The sequence below is a fragment of the Anomalospiza imberbis genome, chromosome 2 (assembly GCF_031753505.1).
Source record: "Anomalospiza imberbis isolate Cuckoo-Finch-1a 21T00152 chromosome 2, ASM3175350v1, whole genome shotgun sequence".
In the NCBI taxonomy this organism is placed as follows: Eukaryota; Metazoa; Chordata; class Aves; order Passeriformes; family Viduidae; genus Anomalospiza; species Anomalospiza imberbis.
The window spans coordinates 51952676-51977587 of record NC_089682.1 but is presented as its reverse complement, the minus strand read 5'-3'; the positions used below and the strand labels follow the sequence as shown (position 1 = coordinate 51977587).

At 43.5% G+C, this 24912-nt stretch overlaps 1 protein-coding gene across 2 annotated transcripts; it reads right to left on the bottom strand.

The window, feature by feature from the left end:
• Positions 1 to 8684: 8684 nt before the first annotated feature.
• Positions 8685 to 24618, bottom strand: TBX19 (T-box transcription factor 19). Of its 2 annotated transcripts, XM_068181010.1 has the most exons (9): positions 23899 to 24618; positions 23478 to 23707; positions 17623 to 17887; positions 15748 to 15882; positions 14912 to 14973; positions 13822 to 13883; positions 12990 to 13178; positions 11163 to 11295; positions 8685 to 10298 (listed from the first exon to the last, which is right to left on the bottom strand). In XM_068181010.1, exons 2-9 carry the CDS (start codon positions 23672 to 23674, stop codon positions 10064 to 10066), a joined length of 1278 nt encoding a protein of 425 aa, XP_068037111.1. In that variant the 5' UTR covers positions 23675 to 23707; positions 23899 to 24618; the 3' UTR covers positions 8685 to 10063. The 2 variants fall into 2 exon arrangements, with proteins under 2 accessions (XP_068037111.1, XP_068037112.1); XM_068181011.1 differs by lacking the exons at positions 23478 to 23707; positions 23899 to 24618 and adding an exon at positions 18393 to 18647.
• Positions 24619 to 24912: the final 294 nt, after the last annotated feature.

Below are 24912 nucleotides of genomic sequence, written 5' to 3'. Positions count from 1 at the left end.
AGAAAGGGAAAAAATAACCATCCCAAACACTGACGTGTCTGTGGATCTGCTTTGAATTAGTCCTTCTCCCTCACCCATGCCTTATTTTTGCTTTCTTTCTTCTTTCTGAAAGGCAAATCTGGGCTGCTGACACTAATAGGCAATCACACTGACAAAAAGTCCCCTGCTCTAGAGGGGCAAATTTTACAGGGGGCTGTGCCATGCAGTGACACTTCTGCATCACTGACCTGTGCACCAGCTTTAACCATTCCTGAATAAATAACACCAGGAAAAAAACAACAAAAACATACAGCTACCCTGAAAACAAGGCTTCTGCAAAGTCAAGATAGAATTCTGCAGGAGTGTAAAAATGAGCTGGCTTTCTGCTGAAATCTAGGACCTCAGTATGAGTCAGAAGCTGGGGATGCGGAGCCTATGCAGCAAGAGGAAGCAGCCATTACACATTCAGACATTATCTCAGCCATCAGCCCCTGGTTTTTAACACCCTGTACAAAGGCTAAAGGACCAGCTTTCACTGCCATGCAAACATGTACTTCTCAAAGACTGGCAGGCATATTTTTAACATCCAATTAGGCAGCTGCCACTGCTGTCAGATGCAAGATGATACCTTTAATTAGTTATTTAGGGCAGCAGACTGCACCCCCTTTCTTTTTTTCCTTCAGGTAAAATTGATTTCCCACATCCCACCTGGCTCCTTACAACATGGAATGCAGTGGCCAAGCTTTTTGTTTCACCGAGGTGAACACTGGCTGAAATTACATTGGGTATAAAGCATACTGTGGAGGCTGAGTTTCCTACTTCCCACTGCTTTTCTTCCCCCTCTATTTTCCTGCTTCTATGCTGAAATTAGGGTTGAATCACTTGTTCAACAGTCAGACATCAGATTTTATGTAAGGTCCTGGCTAAGTCAGCCAGACATTGGGGGAAAGGACAAGTTCTCTACTGACTCCTATTGTACATCTATTATGCCAGCACAAATGCTACCAGGATTTCACCCTTCGCAGGTGAAATGCATCTTCTCTCTTATTCAAGGTTTCCCCCTGCTACAGCTTTTTTGGTAGCACCAATAATTTAGCAAAACCTCACAGCAGTAAGCAGGCTGGTTCAGATAATACTGTAAAAGCTACAAGAGTCCCAAATCATAGGCTCCCATCAGCAGCAAGGGGAAATAAAGGTAATTCCTCATGTATCATTCCATTTTCCTGCCTAAAATGGAAACTGACATTCTCTGAGAGAGGCAAACATTACCATAGGGTGAATATGAGGTATTTCCAGAAGAAAAAGGGTGTTTTTTGTGGCACTGTACAAAACACTAGTAAGAATGACTCTGAAATACTGCAGACAGCTCTGCTCACCAAGTTCAGAATGGATGAATTTCAACTGAGTCAGCACAGAAAAGACTACTAGGATGAACACAGCAACACAAAAAATACTGCAGAAGGGAGTGAAATAAAACTAAACCTTTTCTTGGCTGGGCAGCAAAATTAATTCTGGGATTGCAGTTACAAAACACTTTTAATCTGCTCTGACAGCAGCTGCCCATCAGAAAGGAGTCCCACTTGCCCCAGCATCAAGTGAGGGTGATCACAAGTCCACACAGCTCACTCTGAGGCTGCAGCATAGAGAGGCTGCACAAAGGGAGCAGCAGGTATGTGCAGCTGAGGGAAGAGCAAGCATCTCTCCCCCTTCAGCAGAAGAAAGGCCAAATGAGACATAGTGTAAAACTGTATTCAGAAGACAATTTGTGAAGTGCTGCCAAGCACAGCAGTTAAAAAAAAAAAAAAACAACACAGCCAAAATACCCAATACCACATTAAAAAATGAAAGACAAAATTAATAATGACAGTACCAGTCCAAGAACTAATATTTATGAATTAGCCATAAACACATTTAAGCTAGAAATCAGCTTTCTAAATGTCAGCCTTTTCTCCATGGTCTACTGGGTCCTAAGTGTGAATTAATATTCCAACACATCTTGATTAGTTTATAAAATCACTCCTTCCAATGGCAGGGGAATAGAGCATACTCCTGGAGTTCCCTGACCTTTCTACATTCCTATCTTGATCATCTATTTATATCAACCTTTCTAACAGAAATTTCTGAACACATTTAAAGGCTCCAGAAACTAGATTTCTTACTATAAGCAATATAAAAAGCAAAACAAAAGGACAAACAAAAAACTGCTCAAGGCAACTCAAACCAAAGATTTGAGCAAATATTGACAAAGCATTTTATTGTAAGCTGACAGAATAAATAAAAAAGCAATGTGTCCCTTTTGGACACTAGACTCTTTAAGGCAAAATTAGTCCAATTGACCAGCATATGTTACACAAATGCATTTTTTTGCCTGGGTATTTACTTGGGTAGAGAGGAATTTCTATAGGAGGAGACAGCAAGGACCTGAGGACATTGAAACTCGTCAAAAAGAGAACATGTCCAGTTTCCTGGTCTGCCAGCTACTGTTAGGGGAAGGGTTACACATACAGATTATCCATTGGCACACATGCACACAGCTATCCTAGGGCTAAAATTGACTGGCCTGGAGACTTGAGAGTTTCAAAGGAAAATGCTCAGTTGGTGAAACCCTTTCCCTTGCAGAACAGAATTTCATAGTAACTGAGATCCTGCCTCAGAACAACTCGGTTCCCTGATCCTCACACCACAGTCAACTCATCCCTTCTGCCGAGTTATACAGCCACCTCAAACACAGCAGGGCTTGACACTCACACCTACCCTCAGTTAAACTGCCACACTTCTGCTCTGACAATGCCTTAGTCCTCTGGGCAAGGGACAGAGTCTGCACCTTCTGCATTTCATGCTGCCCTTGGGGACAACTAATGAACAGAAGAGAGCATAGGACATTCAGATATACAGCATCCAAAGAGCAAAGTCATAACTGTCTGCAATGGCATATATAAACAAAAGAAAGGCAGACTTTTTCCAAAAGCTTTTTGATTTGGATTTTTTGTGTTGGTTTCTTTTTTATGGTGGTTTGTTTTGATTTGTTGGGTTTTTCTGAACCAAGGATTAGTTGTACAAAAAATAGCTTTATTTAATAGTTTTCAACTGACCTTGCTGGAAGAAAGAAGAAACTTTATGCATAAGTATTTGCAGATGTGTATTTACACTTGAGTCTTTCTTTCACCTTAGCTCGCCTATAGTTTCTAAAGCAGTTCTTCCAAAAACTCAAAATCCATGGATTTTTGTCCTTTCTAATTAGAGTGTGTAGTTACTTGAGAAAAATAACCAACTCTTCAGAAGTACAATCCCACTTTATTCTTACCAGATTGTACAGTTCTGGCAGAACTAACATTTGTTTATGTCTTTCCTGCCCTGAAAGAATAATCTGGAAGACTCCATATCCCAAATTGACAGAGTATAATAAAAATATAGAAAGAAATTATGTCAAAGACCTCAACTGAAGGAGTTCAGTATGCTCAAAGTGAGTTTCTCTTGTTTAATTTTTTTAAGCCATAACAATTCTGAATTCCAAAGTGAAAGTCAGTTTAAGCTGCAATAGTGCCATTCAGCCCCACTTCTGAACATTTTAAGCAACTTCTACCTCTCCAAAACAAATTATATCCATGAAAATAGACCTTTCCCAAAAAGAAAAGTTTTATTTTGACAAAACCAGCCCTTCATAGTAATAGCAGCAAGACATACCAGCCATAAAAAGTCTTTACCTGTTTGCATACATATCCAATTTGCCACATTATCAATAAATGCAAATTTAAGATACTCCAGTTATTTGTCATTACATTTGTGGCTAAAAGTCCTACTGTTTTTCCCAAAACATTGAGAAAACAAAGAGAAATACAGGGAGAGACTGTTCATTTTCAGAAGAGTTCAGAGCCTGAATAAGCAGTTCGAACAAGTAGAGGCAACACAGAGATGTTAAACAGGTTTATACCTCTTTTTCCTCTGCTGCCCCTAGAGACCTGGCTCTGGGAGCACCAACACTCCACAGGTGCCACCATGTAAGTGAGGAACAATTGCTTTACCAAGCAAAGTATAGATTTGAACAGTAAAACAGCACTTTCCTACAATGGCCCGCCCTTGGGCCTTCTAGCAGTACCTACAACAGAAGCCAACACCCCATGACCAGGGACATTTTAAGTATGTCACCCTTCTGCAGGTTCAAGTATCATACCTATTATACAGACAAAGTCACATGTATTTGAAACTGGTCAGGACACACTCAAGACTGCCCTGCTGAACTGTCCTTTACCAGCAGGGACTACATAAAAGTGAGACAGAAATTAAACTTCTACAAACCTGCCAGAGGCAGCAGAAGCAGAGGATGGGGAGGCAAGGGCTGCCCCAAGGCAGGCAGGGCTCTCAGCAGCAAGGCACAAACCTATCACAGCTGAGCCCAGCAGACAGGGCAGGACTGGGATGGAAAACACATCCTACCAACAGCCCAGCTAGCATCAGGTCCAGGGAAGTCAAACACCAACTCGAGGGTCAGAGCACATACTCCCTAAAATAGCCCAGGCAGGAACTAACACCCTTGGACTGAGCTTAAGTAAGGCTCCAGAGTGTGGGTGGAGGCTCCAGGTGAGGCTGGTCACAATTGAGGCTTATTAGTGAGCCCAGGGATTTGACAAAAGTGAAGGTTACAGTATCTTTTTGTGTTTTAGGCACTTTGTAAATGTCTCATCACCAGAAGTTATGGCTTTGTATTTTACCACATCTGATCTGAAACACAATCTTATAGTAAAATCCAATAAGTACAGGTTACAGCAGCCAGCAAGCAAACTGTGGAATTGACTCTTCACTACTTTTCTAGGAGTGATGTGCCAGCTGCAGCCACAGAGATCACAGTGACATGGGGGCACAAACTCCAGACCTGACCAGTAAAGCAGCACTTTTTGCAACAGATTTTCTGCAACAGCACCTCCATCCTCACAGTGCTTGGTACTCCTGGTGACGGCACCCAGTGCAACACACAAAGCCCAGAGTCTGTCCTGGTCCAGGGCTGCATCTGACCTCTGTATGAGACTCATCACAAAAGTAAAGGTGAGGTGAATTACATGGAAGCTTCCTTAATTTTTCCCAGAGCAACCTAGAACAACAGAAGACAGCTTTACCTCAATTTCACTGCAAATGCACAGCCTGGTAAACAGATTTCTAAAACATTTTTAGGGACATCATTCCCCACAGCAGATTACTTGGGCACATTGCTTCCTTCTCGGAGTCAAGTTGTGTTTTGGGAGCAGCAATAATGGCTTGTTCAGAGCACAACTCGCAGGCTTTAGAGTATTAAGACCACAGTGCTACTGCTTCTGCTGGTGATGCACATACAAACACTCGAGGATATGGAATTTTTACATGTAAGACTACACCAAAAGGCCCCAGCAAGACAAGACCTCATTTTATCAGTTCTGTATGTATAGGCAGTAAGGGGAACTCCTACCTCAGAGGTCTTCCATTACAGAGGCTGAGAGGAAGGCAAAATGCCTAGTTTTCAGATAACAAACCGAGATGTTTGATGCAACACTGCCCCTGAGACAACAAAAAGATGCTCAGGCACCTTATCTATGAGGCTTAAGTAATTTATACAGAGTCCTACAGAAAGCCTATGAAAACTATAGGTGTTCAGTCCATACAATTCACATCCTACCCTAGTGCCATTAATTCTTCATTTTAAAAGTGAGCTATCCTTGAACTCACCATAAATATCACTCATAAGTTTTGACAACTTCTCAAAATGAGACACTTTCAAACCACATAGCAAGCATTAGCATCTTTGTGGTAAGGACTATTATTTATTGTTGCTGTAGACCTACCAGACTATGACACAGAACAGCTGCAACATTAGGTAGAAACCATTAGGTAGTGTATTTGTACCAGTAAGTTAAATTTAGAAGGTTTATTTTTAACTTGTATAATCAGTATACATGGCTGAAATATAAAAATGGTTAAATATTAGCAGTTATAACCAGGCTTATTTTAAGAACAAACAGAAACACAGCACCCAAACGAGCTGGGCAGAGGATCTACCCAAGGATGAGAACCCAGAACCAGCTTCATGACAAAGCTACACCTGAGTGCTAAACCAAGCACCCAGTGTGGACAAACAGCAGCAGCTAAACTTAAACTGACAGGGCTATGGGTGTCAGTCTTGATGGGCACCCAGGGCTGGCTCACAGGAAACATCTGGGCTCGTACTGGAGAATTCAGGCAGGGGGTGTTTATCTGCTCTCTGATTTTCTGCCTATCAGGGAGCATAGGGATGCTCCCTTAAGACACCACAGTCATGGAAGGAAACACCTGAAGCCACATGTTAAGCTCTTCTCTTGGCCTGAGTGAGGTGCCGCCGGAGCAGCCCACCTCCCAAAGAGACACAGCGAAGCACAGGAGAAAGAAGGGACTTTTTGGGATGAGGACACACGGGCTGCTGAGCGCACCCCTCACAGCGCCCAGAGAGCGGCAGGCACCAGCCTTCCGTTCAGGCTCACAAAGGGAATGTCCGGGGAGCAGAGGGCTCTGAGGCAAAAGCTGCTCCACACCTCCTCGGGCATAGCCAGCAGCACTCCCTTGCCTTACTGAGACAGCCGTGTCCCAGAGCCAGGAAAATAAGCCGCGAGGGAACAGCCTGAGACAAAAGGCACCTGCCTCAGGCCGGCGGGAAGGCTGAGGAGAAGCCCCGATCCAGGGGCCGCTGCAGCCCACGGGAAGGATTTAAGGGCAGGATCCTGGGACAGGGACACCGAGGCCCAGTGGCAGCTGCAAACCACAGGCCAAACAGATTGTCCTGACAGCTCGGGTTTTTTTGCCTTGTAGCTCTTCTGCTTTCATTAAGCACTTTCCTCCACTGTCACAATTGAGATGGCCACAACCCACAGAGCATCACCACAAGATATCAGAAAGCTTGAAGCATCCCCACACAGAGTAACACCATACCCCATCAGAAGGCTTCAAGCATCGGCCCTTCTTGTTCTTCAGCCCAACCTTTTCTACCCCTCATGTTCATGCACTGCACCTGTGTGCCCTCTGTTCCCTTTGGGGATGGGTCAGTGCCCCTGGGCCCCCCATGGCTCGTTACCTCCAACACTGCTCAGCTGCTTCTCACAGCTGCACCCACTGGGGAGCAGGCTCGGCCGCAGCCCCACTCCCAGTCACCACAAACTGTGCACCTGCACTCCACTTCTTTTTTAATGTGCTTAAATGAGGTGTCACAAAAACCACCTTGCAACCTCACATTTAGTAGGTGAGTACAGTGCTAAAGCCCAGCAGAATCTGAAAATAAAGGATTCCTTCCTCTAATAACATGGAGATTTGCATGGAGCTGTGTTCCCAAGCCCTGGCCCCTTGGCTGTCCTGAGGAGAGGCTGGAGGGGTACCGGCCATTGTTTCTGGCAGGACAAAAACCTACTGTGTAGGCTTTGTGATCAAATCAGGTTAAAAACTACAACTACAACTATGATTAATACCAGGTGCATATCTACCCCGGAGACCTCTAAAGAGCTATTCTAGTCTTTTAGTATATTTATTTTCCACAAAGTCGGGAAGTGATTTTATCAAAACATATATAAAAACTGCAGAGAGTGCTCTTTTCTCTCTTTTTATGCTGCCATTTCAGTTACTGCTTCCAACAACCAGGGAAATACTCATTCAGAAATTATCCTTGTATGGGTTTTAATGCCAAGCAGAAATCTGCTGAGAAACAAGTGCACTATCGGTGCAAAACCAAATCCACAGTAATGGTTTATTAGGAGAGGAACAGTTTTATACACAGTTTAAGGGAATCTGCCTCCCATAGGAGAACACTGCAGCTAGCATCCCAGCCTGTTACTTCGCTGTAGGGAAGTCCATTGTGCTGGGAAAGGAGAGCTGTGAAGACAGAACAGCAGTTTTTCTTGTAAGCAGCTAGCAAAAGCTTTCTCCACTGCTTCTGCTGCTTAGAAGTAATCTGTCCAAACCAGACAGCAGTTCCCAAATCATTTACCAGTGTTGCAAAATTATAGATCAGACTCGCAGATCTCAAGTTTGAAGGAACCCATAAGGATCAAGTCCTACTCCCTGTTCCTTGCAGTACTCCCCAACACAAAAACCAAGATCAGCATACTCCCTGCTATCCTCAAGCCCAAGGATTTGGGCTACAAATACCAGCTTGTACTGAGATGGGGGCACGGATAGTGAGCAAACCAAGGGTGTTTTATCTTTCTGTGCCATTTCTCAGGGTCGTACTTAAATCAGATTTTCTGCAATGAAAAAGACTTAGCTCAGTTTTGAGATTTCAGAACTTTTTGCCTCCTGTCACAGTAGTCATGCCTGCTTTTACAGTGAAAAGGAAGAAAAAATACTTTGCCTGTTCATTTTGATCATTTTTATTCTTTCAATCCTATGGGATTGTCAGGAAAGCTAATTAGATGTTCCCCTACATTGTTTGTTTGTGAAATGAAAATACAGTTTGAGTAACACCTTATAATTACTCATGTATTACTATAATGCAGTATATGGGATAAGAAATTATCCAAATCATTAACTATGAAAGAAACATTGCAAGTCCTGGAACATAGAGAAGTCACCACTTGCCTGCTTTTTAGCATCTTTATGTAGACTCTGTGTGTGGTGTGTCTGTGGGGAGCTGAACAGCCAGAAGAGGGTAGCATAAGTTAGTTAATAAACCTCATCTATAAAGCAGAATATTAACAAAGGGAATGTTGCTGTATCTAGCAGAAGCAGAGACATCAGCTCACAGGAGATTTAGAGAATCCTCTTCTGTGCAGGAGATGGTCCCCTACCAATGCACATGACTCTAAAAAGACCAGAATTGCTGCTGGACATTTCATTATACAGGGACATATCTACATGAGTTAGCTTGCGGATTTCTTTAGTTTTTCTTTATAGAAACCAAACAGCAAACCTCTTCTCTGAGAATTTGATAGGGCTTGCCTCAGGACATACATGAAAGGACAGGAAGACTGGGGGATGACTGTTATTATTTGCATCACAGTAGTGTTAGAAATCCCAGACAGGATCAGGACTCCACTGGGCTGAATGTCGTATACTGACGCAGGATGGGAAAAGCAGTAGCCTGAAAAAGGAAGCTGAAGCAGACAAAGTGAGAAGGGAAGATGGTATGAAGACATGAAATACCGTGCCCAGGAGCTTACATCCAGTCACTGGACAAGGAATAGAAAATTCCTGTTCTGTCAACTGGCTTCTGGCAGAGCTGTTTTAAAATAGCTCAGAGGTTGTTAGGTGAGAAAGACTGTGTGTGTGTTTACACCTTGGAAAGGCACCGAGGAGATAATATACCATGTATTCATAGTTTATTTGTACTGTATAGATGAAGCAAAGTGGAAATGCAAGCTGAATATTTTTTCTATAATTCTTTTCCCTCCACCCTTTCAAAAATAGCAGATATTGGAAACATTGGAGCTTTCAATTTCCAAGACTGTAACATCAGACTCTAAATGCTAAACTAGCTGCCCTTCACCCTGCTGCTACAATTGTGGCCACTTTTGCAGTTTGAGTATGCCCAGTGTCCCCACAGCACACACACAGCAAACAGCAGGTGGAGAAGAGAAGGGGACAGAGAATGCTGTATGCATGTAGCATTAGGATGTCAGAGTAATTTCATCCCCTGAGGGGTTTCGTTTCAGGTATTGTGAAAACCTCTATGTAAGGGATTCAGAAAGCCTTTAAAGCAGTGCTGTCCCTTCAAATCACTAGTTACATACTTACAATTTCCCCTGGACTTGGCTGTTAGTTAGGGAGGAACTTCTAAAATGACATGCTGGTATCCAGCTGCCATGTCTGCTTCACTCAGGCCCATGTCTCTGGCCATTTTTAATGTGATATAGAAGCAAAGTTAACTAAAAAGATTCTTTCTAGACATGATCCTGAATGATGCACAAAAGTTGCAGCAACAAGCTGGTTCCTATAACATTTCCTGCCTTTGCATTTTGGCTTAGCTGGCACACAAAAGGTACATTATGGGAAGAGATGAAGTCCTTTTCCTGCATACATCTCTGCACTGCACTCCTCAGGGATCCTTTGCCATTTGTGTCAGTCTTGGTTGGCTGAGCTTCCCTCGGGAGCTGCCTGTCCATTAAAAGGAGTGTGAGGATGTCCACGCAGAGTCAGACAGTCTGGTGAGAGTGCCTTCCCCTTGTGCTTCCATGCTGCCAGACACCATTCCCTGCAGAGGGATTTGCACTGATGATGCAGCAGGTAAGGGGACATTACCCCTTAAAAACACGCTTGGAGGGCTGCTGTTCACCTCATTTTCTGGGCTGGCAACACTTACTGCACTGTTGCTCATTGTCCACAGGCAAGGATAGTGGCTGGAAAAAAAAAGCAGCACAGATTGAATGACTTATTTCAAAGCATCTTGCCCGCATAAAACTTGCCACATTAAAGTCAATTTCATTATCTGCTCAAAGGCAGCTATTCAAATCAAAGGTTACCAAACTAGATCAGCCTTGAAGGTCTTAAATGAAAAATCACCAGTAACCATAACACCTGGTGACCTTGGAGGGAGGCGTGAAGAAAAATGTACAAGTATATGTGAGATTTCAAAATGTAAGGATCTTTTTATGTACCTCTGTGACTTCTCTTCTTCCCATCTTAGGAGCTGAGTCAGAAGAGTTTCTAGAGAGGAGGTCACAAAGTCTCAGGATACTGCCTAGCTACTAGGGTATAAACACTGACAAGAAACACTGACTCAATTAAACAACAGTGCATTTGAAATTGCAGCTGGTTTTCCTGACACCTAAGTTAGAGAAGAAATGATTGCATTCATTTCAGGAAAAGAAGGGAAAATATTTGATAATTAATTGATTCTCTAGGTCTAAATTACATCTACCCCTAGAATAGGTTTCTCATTTCATGAAGGATAACAGTAAGAAATATAGGAAGAAAAATAATTTAGTTTTTAAATGCTCACAGATTGTAGAGACCAGAATTCTTTGTGGGGTGTTCCAAGATCCTGGTTTTCAGCAGTGCTGGGGAAAAATGAAGCTCCCATAGATTTAAGAGCAGAAAATAATTGGCTTTTCAGAAAGATTTACCCAGCAGTCTTGATTTGGGCACTTAGGACACATTTAAAATCCTGGACACTGATTAAAGTTAGGAACAAAGGGCAAATCACCAGGACAGTCCTACAAGCCTCAGTGCTGCTCATACCAGCAGTTTTCCTGTAACCTTACCTGGGTCCAGGGCTGGCACCTCCCTTTGTGTGTGGCACTGAGAGCAAATTAGTGTGTGGAGGGGATGGCAAAGTCCAGCTGTCATGTCCTGAGAATACCTGAAGATTATTGCTGGAGCTCTCCAATAAGTTAACTTTGGGGAGGAAAAAAAAGCAACAAACAAATCCTCAGTGACTATTGCAGACAATGTCTTAAGACAGCAAAACACGGGCAGGCTTAAGGCAGCAATCTGACCATGAGGTGCCCAACCACAGGTAAAAAGGCAAAATTCCCATGTTCATTTAAAGTAGCAAGGTGCCATCACAATCCCAGGTGTGATACATGACAAGGTACAGCATGACAGACATAGGATTTGCATTTCTGCAAGTCTGACTAATAGTTTTTCATAATTGACCTATGTCAGGAAATGTTTTGACACAGATTTCCTTATAATTTGAGCTAAAATACTTAATAAAGTTTTATAAATACTGCCCCATTCCTGGAAATTTTCAAGGCCAGGTTGAATGGAGCTTTAGGCAACCTGGTCTAGCAGAAGGCATCCCTACCCATGGCAGGGAGGTTGGAACAGAATGATCTTTAGGATCCCTTTCAAGCCAAACCCTTCCATGATAAATACTTCCATTAAACAGAAATTCTTGCTAAATTACAATAAGCAAGCAGATTACTTTATCCCTACTCTTCTTTCCCACTTCTTCTGATTGAAGTAGAATCAATTTCTGGATTTGCACCCAGATTTAGAAAGGGAAAGGGACTCTTTGTGGTATCAATATTGAGAACAGGACGTGCCCTGGCTTGTCTGGACCCTGCTGCTGGACTAAATAGCGGCAACTGTGGTGTTTCACCCCAGAGACACCTTTGGGTAGCTGGATGTTGCAGCTGGGCGTGTGGAGACAAGCCCACACATGCAGGAGCTCAGGTGGCGGTGGGATTGAGCTTCCTCTCGCAGAGGTCCGCTCCTCGGGTTTCCCTCCACCAGAGAAGCCTTTAAGGCTGTGGTGAAGGAAAGGAGTCGATTCTGATGGAGGGTTTAATCCAGAGCTTTTATTCTGGCCCACAGGCCTCCGAATGTAGCAACAGCTCCAAGCAGAACTCCCTGCAAGCCTCTGAATCCTACCACAGCTCCACCAGAACTCCCTGGACCGCGTGGTTCCCCTCTCTTTTACCTGGAGGAGGGGAGGCGGGAAGGGATCGGGAGCCCACCAACCAGGTATGGGAGAGGAGGTCTCAGGGGACAAAGGACACCTGGATGGCCCAATTCCCCCCCGTGGGTGGAGGGCATCCTTTGCATCTGCCCAATCACTCGACACCCTTTCTGGAATTCCAGGAGTGACAGACGGTGCTCAGCAGGGGTCAGGGTGGGGAAAGGAGGAGTGATTGACACACTTGGGAGGACACATTCAGGAGAGGAACCGGGGTTCAGGGGTAAAACAGGAAATCACACTGCAACAGGACTCAAAGGATGTTCTGACAGTACCAAAACACCTTCACCTTATATCAGCTCCTACCTGAGAGCTGCTTTCACTTGAGAACTCAACTGGGTCATGGCAGGACATTGAAAGAAGACCTGCAATGCTCTTTTTTGTATAACTGGAAGCTGTAGCGAAAGCAAGACCATACACTCTGTTTTATCACTAAGAGTGCACCCAGCTCCTGGTACCTCTTGTTCTGCTGCCTCAGTCACCCCGGGTGCATGAAGGGCTCTGTGCAGGCTGTCCCAGAGACTCACCTCGCCCTTTGCTAGCCTGAGCTTGGCCTGGCTCCAGTGCTTGTGCTAACCTAGGCAAGGGGCAGGCAGGCAGAGGCAGCACAGCAGTGCTCCAGGAATACCTGTAGGGGAGTGATTCCTCTGCATGTAGGAGGGTGGGTATGGAGCAGCCCGATGGCCTCGCAGGGCTGAGTATCTCTCGCAGCTGTGGGGAGCCTGCGGAGCGGGCAGAGGCAAAGCTCCACTGTACTGGTAACTAGAGCTTCCCGAGGCACACATTGGGTCTGGGTTGGAAATCAACCAGCCACCCACTTCGAGGGAAAAGAGAGAACAAAACTATTACTATTGCTGCATTAAAGTGCTGCAATACAACTAAGAAATAACCAGCCCTCTTGCAGAATCAGCTGTGCCTCAGAAATACCAAGCAGATTCTAAGATGCTGGTTTGTGAAACAAATGACAAAAAAATAGCAACCCTCCACCCCCCTCCCAACCCACCAACTCTGAAAACAAGACCTGAGAGCAACCAGAAAATGTCACAAACATTGAAGAACAAATGAAAGAAAAGCTATCGGTATAGCAGATGCAATTTCTGCTCCCCCTAATTTTTTACCTGTTACCTATGAAAGATAATTTTATAGGTGACAAAAACATTCACAAATACAAAAAACAAAGGGGCAAGAAAACCCTAAAGATGTCATATATCATCTTGATTCTAGATTCCTTTTAATATTGAAAAACTGGATTGTATGGAAAACGATCCCTCTGCAGGACCTCTCACATTATTTCTTACTGTGAGGTGTCTTCAATCTTCTTATTTTTTTTAAGGGTTCCTCTCTATGAACACAATTCAGGACTCAGTAAGTGACCAGCATGAATCAGTTAAGCAAGGCCCAGGTTCCCAGCACCCATCATGTCTCACAAAACTTGCAGTTGACATGAATAAAAGCCTTACAGTGAGAATATGTCATATGTTGACCTTCAGAGACTGTCTCTGGAGCATCTTTAGAATGGTTTCTGAAAGGCAAAATACTTAGTGGTAAGTGTTCTCGTTGAAAAATTACAAAAGTTATAACCAGAACTATTCATTAAAAATTGGAGAAGTGAGTAAAAAAGGAGGGAAATCCCTCTTCTTTAATCTTGCTAGGCAGCGGTAGACCTTCCCATATTCTGCCATAGAGGAAGCTGGAGCTTTTGTTTGATGACATAAACAAAAATGTTCCTATTTTTTTGCCATATTTGGGAGCTGAACATGGAATTCTAAATCCGCCTGTGGGCACCATTCCTGCTTGTAGGCAAGCTGAAGGCAGCATCCTCCCTTCCTCAGCTGGAAACCCTGACGCTGAGACACAGCAGCTTCTTAAGTGGTGAGAGGAATGAAGGGAATGAAGGGAAATACAGATTCTCCTGCAGGCACATGGGACACTTCATGTCAGAAGATAAAGCAGGTCCAAACAAAATTAATTAGAAATTATGGGATGGAATGCATCATTTGGATGCCACTGTGCATCATGTGGGTGATGCAAGGAAAATTTTGCAAGACAAACTACAATTAATTTCTGATGGAAGCATCTCTGACATCTTACCTTTAATAAACCCATCATAATTTATCACACAGACTTAATAACAGCAGTGAAGTTACATTAGAGTTACAATGTAATATCACTTCAACTATGTTTTTTGACACTTGGAGTTAACATTTTTTCTTCCTGACCTATCAAATTACAGGATTCACTGGAGTGCAAGTACACTGTAGTGGACATATGTGGGGTACAACACTACTGGGAAAGCTCACACCATTTCATTTCAGGCTTTCTGTGCAGACAGAGATAAGTGCCAGGATCCCCAAGAGCACTTTCACCCACTTCAGCACCTATTGTAATAATTATATAGTCTCCCCAATAATACCATTGGAGTGACTCTGGATTTAAGATGGCAGAAACAAGATTCAGTTATGTAATTTATCTTTCATATGGTGATGTCACAGTTTTAACCATATCAGCAGCAAAAAGCTATTGGATCAAAAAAACAAAAGATGAACTCACCTTTCCTTTGAATCCAGGAAGGCTTTGGCAAAGGGATTATACTTGATTTTGAGAGCTGTTATCTTGAGTTTACAGAAAACAAGACATGTTAGTGAAGGCAATTGGAAATAGAAACTCAACAAAACATCCTCCAGAGTAATCTGAGTGGAACTGCCAGTGTTAGCCTAAAATATATCCCCACACTTGATGTTTCCCAGGGCTGGGTAGGAGACAGCTTTGCTGTGTACTGATCAGTGCCACAGGCAAAAAACCAGCTGGGGCAGCCTGGCATGAGCTTGTCTGGTAAATGGGGTGGAATGGTGGACCCTTTCAAGAGGGTTTAAACACTGAATTCCTATCAAGTACGAATAAAATCTGCACAAAATTAGCTAAGGGATGTAACACAGGAGTTAGCAATTCTTACAGTCCAAAGCATCCCTCAAGGGCAGAAATTTTCCTATGAAGTATTGTGTTGGTCTGCAGTTGTATGAATGATAGGGAACATGGAGAGATGGGGTTATCATTATGACTATCGGTTATTGCTGGAGAAAGATATTGGTCTTGACTGTAGGGCTGTTTGGCTTTTTTTCCAGTAAAGGATTGGGATGCTGGGACAGATGAACCAGTCTGGAATAGCTGTGGCAGGATATTAAGATAAACCTGGCTTAGTACTGGAGCCAGACACTAGATTAGTCAATGTTCTACTGCAGAGAAAACACAGAGTATTAGACTGGATGGAGTATTACACTGCATGGGACTGGTGGGGAAACAAGAAAAAGGCACGCTGGTCTTGCAGTTAATCAGCTTCTAGCAGATCTCATCAGCGGTGACCAGAGCACAGCATGGCACCCGCCTACCTCTTCATTCTGATAGGCAGTCACTGCTATGAACTGCGTCTCAGGGAAGGAGCAGTTCATCACCATCCGGTGGGGGCCTCCTACACGAACTATGTGCACCTGGGGCTCGTATTTGTGCAGGGAGTTCAACATTATCTGCAGGAAACAAAACAGAGAGACAGCCCCCAGTGCCACTCTGGTACCTCACAGCCACCCTCTGGCTCTGTGACAGAGCAGCTGTCGCTGCTGAACCTCCCCAGCCAGCGACTCCTGAAGCAGGAGGGCAGGTGCCTTCCTCCCCTGCAATAACCACAGGGCTGGACAGAATGAGACTTCACTGGACTGCATTTAAGGCTCTGGATGCAGCAGCAGCACGGAGTATTTGTGTTAGCAGCTATGGCCCTCAAACCACTGGGCTCCCATTGCACTAAAGGCTGCTGAAACAGCTCAGGGGCACTCCCTGTTCTGCTTCTTCTACTGTCTGGAAGACTCAGAATCACCATCACAGAAAAGGTGCCAGGAGGAAGCTAAGGCAGTCATCCAGTCTCCTCTCTGGGCAAGATGAAGTGTATCTAAACAGGCCTTGGCAGATCTAACCTGGCACTAAAAGCTGTGAATAGCACTGATTCCAGGAAGTCTATTAGATCCTTTAATTGGCTCTAGTGCAAGAAAATTTTTTTTTTTTTTAATTTGTACTTTTCAAAGTGATGTATACATACTTATATACATGTATATATATATATATATACACACACATAAGAAAGAACACAGCTATTAGCATAAAGCACTGATACTCATCAATTACTTTCTAATAACATCACAGAAGAGGCAGCTGAAGTACAGAGTGGGGACATGGTTTACTTTAACGTTGTCATGATTTCAAAAGAAAGCAAAGGAAGTTTCAGTCATTTGACCCTCCAAGTTTCCTGTAGCTCTTTTCCCCCCAGTGCATATTTTTCTGAGGCTTTTGACTTTTCTGAGATCCTGGACACACAACAAGCATTTGCAAATTCAGATCCTGTTCTATGCTGTACAATAATTCTTGTGTGCTGGTTCCACATATGACTAAGGGAAAGTCAGATCATCTTCCTGTTCTCCAATCTGTAAAACCTGAGATAATTTCCTACCTCATTAGAGCACTAAGCTTACAGAGGTACCTCACAAACCTAATGGAAATAACAGATTGAGAGCATATAATATTTACATGAAAGAAATTGATTCTGGGCTGACAAGTATCATCCACCATAAGAGTTTTGTACCGAACAAACAAGCGAACAAAAGGTCTTGTGCAACATTTTGCCTTTAGATGCATCATCAAAAATAAAATATGAAACAAAACTAATTTTCCTGTTTGCATTTTTAAGCGGTTCAAAGAGAAAGTCACTTATTTCTGGTACATGTGGTTTCTTTCCAAAGGCCAAAGCTGATTCAATAGAATATTGATAATTATCATGATGCAGAAGCAGACATGGTAATTATTTCATTTAGGAGCAGCCTTTTATTCTGCCATCTGACTCCTGCCAACATTCCACTTACACCAAACAACATTGGGGAGCACAACAAAAACCTAATACCCGTGGCCATTTTTCCCCCCTTTCTCTGAAGTCCTATGTAAAAATCCCCAGCACACAAGACCAACTCTGAAAAGACCCCTGACGATTAAGTAAACCACAGCACTCTGTCTCTCTTAACATCAAGAAGTCCATTAAAATCTGAAAGTGCCAATTAAGGCCTGTTTATCCCTGTTTACATTTGGCCTCCAGAGAATAATTGGCATCTGTGGGTGAAGAGGCCTGTAAGGGCTTCTATAATTACATAAATGCACCCTTGATATTTCTTGATTGGTAGGTGCTTGCAATTGAAGCCAAGAGGTGATGTGGAAACATCAGGCCATACCTGCCCACTCCCATTGAGCTTGTTGGTAAGTTTGACTTTGCTGAAGGAAATGGCAGATTTCATCCAATGGGCCCCAAAGTTGGGAGAGTCTGGGTGGATGTAGACACAGCTGTGGTTCGGTGGCTCTGGTTTCCCAGCTGGCACCCATTCTCCATTGACGTACTTCCAGCGGTGGCCATCAGTCGGAGCAAAGTCCAGCAGGAAGGAGTACATGGCATTTGGATCCAAGCCTGACACACTGATCTTCAAAACAGGGAACATCCGCCTGGCCAGGGAAACAAAAAAGGGGGACACCACTGGAAATTGCTCTTGAAAGACTCTCCTCAGTATGTTTGTTTCCAGATGCTCACTGACTAGCTCAGTATAAAAAAACATCCTCCCTTCCTTCAATTCACCCTTGCCATCAGACCTTGCACTTGACAGTTTCTCCAGTAATTCGGTCTCATACTTCCATATTCCCTGACCTCAGCAGCTTGACCACATCCTTTTGCTTTTGGTTCCATCTTACATGCGAGCTCTAAACTTCTACCCAGCCTTCCATTATGTGGAAGTGTGTGTTTAAAACTGAAATCCTGCCTTTGTTTAGTTTTGGGAAAATGCTCCTTTTGTGCCCAAAGGTCCAGTGCCACCTTTTCTCAATCCCCTTTTAGTATCATTTTTTCTTTTGTAAAGGAGATTTGCAGGAGTTCACAGCTTGACTTTCAGTGGTTTTCTGTCTGTCCCAGTGCATGTGATCGATGCCACACAGCTCTGAATTGGCACCTCAGTGCCTGAAAGTCTGCAGCAATAGAGCTAGTAGGGCTCCAAGACTTTCAGGAACTGGGAATAACGTGTGGACATCAGAACAGAGGTATCTCCCAGAAAAGGTATCCTAGCCATTAAGCTTCTTAGCTTGTCAAGGAATACATGTAATTGCTGTTATATATCACCTCCTACAGTCCTCTTCCATGAGTAACCAGCCTCCCTGCCCCAGACATCTCCATACTGACCTCTCCTGGCAACTGCCATTTCTCCATGCCACATTTTTATGGACCATAAATTCCACTGAAAGCCAATGAATCTCTGAGCTCCTTTTCTCTATGGGTACAGAGAGTACACTGAGCAACTGGAGAAATAGCCTGAAGTCCATAGCCAAGGGGCTAAGGCAAGGTAGCTTTTGAGGCTTAGGTAGCCATACAGTACATGCAAAATACATAAGAAGGGAGCTGAAACTCCAGGCCGTCTCAAAGAACACTGGAAGTCTCTGCCCCTGCAGTCATACTCTCTAGTGACACCCAAATGCAAATTGCTAACAATCATGACATCCCACTCACCTTTCTGGATACCTTGATATAGTTTTTGCTGCATACATTCAGCACCTTCTGCTGACAGGAAAAGACAGAATTTGAGAAATTTGAGATTTTTCATCTAATATTAATACTTGGTGATACAGGGTCAGTGCAGTATTAAAGAAGATATCATAGAATGGTTTGGGTTGGACAGGACCTTAAAGATCATCTTGTCCCAGTCCCTGGACTGGTGTCCCGAACACCTTCTACTGGACCAGGTTGCTCCGAGCCACATTCACTCTGGCCTTGAACCACCTCCAGGGATGCGGCATCCACAGCTTCTTGAGACAGCCTTTTCCAGTTCCTCACCACTCCTTGTATCACTCCATGTCCTTATAAAAAGTCCCTCTCCAGCTCTCTTGCAGCCCCCTTTAGGTACTGGGATGCTGCTATAAGGTCTCTCTCCTCTCCAGGCTGAACAACCTCAGCTACCTAAGCTTTTCCTCATAGGAGAGGTTCTCTCCTCTAGACTTGCTCCAACAGGTCGATGTCCTTCCTGTACTGGAGGCTCCAGAGCTGGATGCAGCACTCCGCTGGGGTCTCACACAGTGGAGCAGAGGGTCACAATCCCCTCCCTCGCCCTGCTGGCTGCGCTGCTTTAGATGCAGCCCAGGATGCGTTTGGCTTTCTGGGCTGTCAGTGCACATTGCTGGGTCGTGTTGTGCTTCTTGTCCACCAGCACTCCTGAGTTCTTGTCCTCAGGACTGCTCTGAACCTATTCTCCACACAGCCTGCATTTTAACACAGAACCACAAAGTTCACTTTATGAAGTTTGCACAGGCCCTGCTCTCAAGCCTGTCCAGACCCCTCTGGATGACATCTCTACCCTCCACATGTCAACCCAAGCACACAGCTGGGAGTTGCTGGCAAGCTTGCTGAGGGTGTGCCCCTGTCACCAACAAAGGTAATGAAAAGCTTTAGTCCCAGTACTGACCCCTGAAGAACAGCACTCCTCACTGGTCTCCAAGGTACTGTGAACCACGACCTTTCTAATTAAATAGAAGCTTAGTCAAGGATTTACACACTACACGTGTCTTTCTGATAAGGATGCACCAGCTACCAAACTGGGATGTGATAAAAAGTATGGATGCATTACTCCTTCCAACACTTAGATCTCCCCCAGTCAAGGTTCAAAGGAACACATTTAGATACATAGCTAAAATTGAATTAGAGGAGAAAATTAATCCACATGAAAATTCAATTTCATTAGATTGCGCAGTGCTGTTTGTGTTCCACACAGATTGTTAATTCCTCTGCCCACAATGCAGGCAGGCTGCTCTGCCTTTTTATTTGAGAGGCTCAAGTTTATCCCCAGAGGACCTATAGACCAATCCAGAAGAGAATACTGTCACCATCCATTTTAACCTCCTGTAGCACTAAGATTAGAGCACTTCCCTGTGTTAACCGGCTTCACTCCCAGTAATTCCCTGCCTCACTTGGACCAGCTTGTTTTGACTGTACAGACTCTAACGATGGAAAACTTACCACCTAACATGTTCTGCTGATTAAGTGGCTTTACTGTTAAAATCTTTCTTTTAGCATGGCAAATTGTGATTTCTCCAAATTTGTTTCAGTCAGAATGTTTGTTTCAATGATCAGGTAGGTGCACACGTGACCTCCATCGCTGCAATAGCCGAGCACTTCAGCCTCTTCATTTTATTTAGAGCAAATCTGCTGCAATTACTCCACAGTACAGACCTTGAGTGGGAAGATGTTTGATATCAAACGTGAATGTGCAGTAACCAGTAAAGTTGCTTTAGCATTCAAGCCTGGAAAGGGCTTCTTTTCCCCCACTCATGGCTGCCTGCACTGATCCCCTATGAATTCTCCCCATACACAGAGGGGAACAGTGGCACCTTCCTGTCTCCAGGCAATAACAGGGATTGCAAAGTCTCAGGATACTGCCTAGCTAGTGTGGTATAAACACTGAGAGAGGAAACCTACTCAGTCAGAGAACACTGCATTTGATATTGAAGTATCAATTGAATACAATAGGTCTGAGTACAATAAGAGAAGGTTTCCCACTGTATCAGCTGCACCCATTGGGGTGTATTTTGTGATATAGCACGTTTCAATTTTAATGATATCTATCCTGTTCAGAATATACCTGTTTCCCCTAGGCATATTGCTAGGGCAGGTGATTATTATAATGAAGTATGATACAGCCATGGAGACATATCTGTATATTAACACTGAAGTTGGGTCAACTAACTGTGACATTTTGGGACCCTCGTACCAATTAGAGATGACTCAGAGCAGATAGAATTGTGCATGCTAGAATTTGACACTTGAGGATCACTAATCAATTAGACTTTCATTCTCTGGGACACTCCTGTATTGGATTTCTGTTTAATTTCTGAGCTTTGCTGACAAAGTGTCTGTCCACAACAACTGCTTTAGTTTTCACACACAAAAGTTCAGGCTGGCTCTTCTATTTCATTGTAGAACACAGTTTTCAAAGGTTTTCTTGCCTTCAGCAAGAATGGTTTAGTTGTACTCATTTAGCAGCAGCAGAATAAGATCAATATTTTTTCTACCAAGAATCTGTCTGGAGACAATCACTGAAGAATTCTGAACCTGAGAAAAACTCAGCACTAATAGGAAATTGTCTCAAGTTTGTCTCCTTTTGAATAGCATGGTTCAGAGTTCTTTGCTGCAGGCCACAGTCTGTGTTTTCTTTGTTTTAGTGTGATGCTGTGTTTTTTGATGAAAAATAAATTCAGAAATGCAGAGATTCTTTTTCATAGTCTCTGCTACAGTAACTATATTAAAAGGATAAATGCAAATGGCAGTGTGACTTACTTTTGTAATTTTTAATCTTGCTGTAGTTTGTTCATAAAGAATTCTATTCCTGCTCTCACTGACATTTCTAGAGATGTCACTGGCTATAGGAAAAGTAGAATCAGGCTGATAAGGAGTGTATAAGATAAAATAAAAACATCAGGCAGCTTACACAATGAAATAAAAAGTACCCAGGCATATTCAGATAACAAAATATTCCCTTATCAACATTATAAAAAGATTTTATCTACACACTCACCCTGACATTTCAGAAGGAACTAGTATCACCGTGAAGTCATGATTTTCATTAGCTGCGAGGAAAGAAACTGAAAAAACCCTGTTGGCAAGGTGTGATTCTTTGTACCAATTTAATTAGTCAGAGACAAACCCGTCTTACCTCATTTTTAGTCTCTTACACTGCTAAGGAGACAGTTTAAGCTACTGTACACCAAGTGAAAGTCCACTTAGAAGTTATCTGTAGCCTAAGAGCAGTTTTCAAAGCAATTTAAATGAAGCAAAAGCAGCTTCACAATATAAAAAGAATCTCAGCAGCAGATTTCTATCAGTATAGGATATTAGGAGGAATCAGAATGGCAACAGTGCTCTTACACCAAGAGCTGGTACTTTGGGAAGGTAACTTCTCTCTGCAGAATCAACTTGCTGAGCCAATAGACTAGATTTTTCATTTTTACTTCTTTCACCTATGTCCCTAATGAAGTTACAGTCAACAGTAATTTCAGCCACAAATTCTGCTAAATCAAAGTCTGCAAAATTACTGAAAGTCACACCATGTGAGTAAATCTTCCTCTGCACCTCTTAATTCCTCTCTTCTCTGTGGATCTCCTGAGAGGTCTCGTAAAACGTGCATGTTGAGGGAACAGCTGGGGTGGGCAGCAGCAAAAGGCTGGCGAGGATAAATTAAATAACAACCTTAGTACCACTGTGCAAATCTTATTCTGGTAGCTGTTTGTCTGTTATGGGCTGGACTCTGCTGTCAGCCCAGTTCAGAGCAGAACCTCTGTGGAGAGCCTTCTTCAAGCTAGTGCCTGATTCAGAATTAGCATCCTTCTCACCAGATTTTTCACTCTTTTCCTGTGCCTTTCTGTGTTCCCCAAATATTAAGACATGTGATCCATTTATACCACAATGTTTTGTCCTTCTAAAACACTGTATATTAAGCAATATTCCACACTTGTTTCTAAGGGCACCAGCAACAACTGTGGGATCGTGCAATTCAGACTGCACATACATACAGAGCACATAGGGCAGTTTTATTGCGCCCACTCTGGTACAGATTGCTCATACAAGCTGTTAATACCCGAGGCCAGAGGGATGGAAACTGCAGCTGGGGCTAGCAACACCAGTCTGCTTCTGTGCAATAATTTGAAGCCTACAGATGAGGACTTGCTAATACAGACTGATGATTATTAGCAATAAGAATTCTTTACAATGGTTTTGAGAGGTATTCCCTTGCAAAAGTTTCCTTTTTGTGCAATCACAAGTTGGTCTATATATTTTTCCAGCATGCTTCATAGGAGGAATGGTTTGGCAGTGACCAAAAAGAAGCAAGGTCACCCCATCTTGTTCATATACTGGTTTTAGCAGACTGCAAGGCTGCGGTTCCCTGTAAACTCTGGTGTGCTCATTGCAGTTCTCTCTAGTCTGCACACACAGTTTATTATTGTAGAGCTTAACCCCCCTGGCTGTCACCTCCACTGAGCCCACAGTGCTGAGCAGATCACTCACCTGCCATTCTTGGTCACGATCATCTCATTAGTGACTTCCCTGAATCTCTGCCAGAGTGTCGCATCCTCCAAGACAACCTGGAGCTGTTTCTCCGTGGGGTCGCCTTTGTCTCTCCCAGCCCGGAGTTCACTCTCCACTACGCTGAGGAGCCTGGAGACGGTGCAGTCGCTGGGTTTTTTGCAGCCCAGGTCTGCCATGACGGCTTTACTGCCAGAAACTCCAGGTAGCTGCTGAAAAGACAAAAATAATAAGCTAAATAAAAAAAGAAGTCAGTTCATTGGGCACCGTCTGACAAATGTGCTCTCCTCACTCTTTTGCCACTGCCTAGCTCTTTCCCCTGGAAGTCCCAATGGGCAGTGACACCAGTGTGTGGAGGTTTACGCACACGCTCCACACAAAAAGAGGACTATCTCCTAATTACCTGTTAGACAGTCAGGTGGGTGGCTGGCTGATGACTCAATTGGCTGCCTTGAAAGAAGAGTCCTCCATCCAAATTAGCATGCTTTTATCTTTTTTCAACCTGAAGTGGGTCTAATTGTTCTGCTTGAGAACCAGGTTTCCATTAATGAAAATTGTTTCATATCCAGACTGAAACAATGCATGGAAATTGCATTCACGCTGGTGCGGACTCTAACTGAAGGAGCTGGGAAGAGTCAAGATAGTTACACAGAGAAGGTTGTCTTAAAATATTTTCACCAGGAATGTTACATAAATGCATTAACCTCATTCCTCTACTTTCCTCAATCAAAATATAATAGTAAGAGACCTTTCTGCACAGAGGTTTCAGTGCACAAGGAGACAGCAGTATCCCTATGCTCCATTGTTGATGGATATTGTGTCCATCCCTTGGTCCCACTGTCATTCACAAAACAGGTGGCTGAACACCCCTCTGGCTGCATTTCCAGGGACAGACCACACACTTCTGGGGCTTGTATGAGCTTAACTGTCTGAGACCTGGCACTGCTGACCAGCTCAAGGTCCATCTCATGCAAAAGCTCCCTCAGCATCCCAAAAAGTCATCCCCTCTCACCTACTCCTGAGACCTTCTCTGACAAGCCTGATCCAACAACACATGCCTTCCACAAAAAAGACACCATTTTAGTGAGGACTCCAACAATTTCAGCATTCAAGGAGACAAGAGATGTGGGTTCAGTCCCCTGCTGGACGGTTAAGTGGAAGCCCCACAAATAACAGTGACCTGTAAACACTGGGCTTTGGTATACAACAAACGCTGGAGTACCTAACGTCTCCTGATACATCTATCTCTGATAATGTCTTTAAAATTTCTGGTCTGTTGGACATGACATAGTCAGGGACTTGATTATGAGAACGTAGTCCTAGAGGTCATTTTTAGAGAAATACATTTTCTGTCTGCATATTGAGAATTTTGCAGTCTTTCAATTCAATAGTCCCTGCTGAATTTCTGTGCATCTGT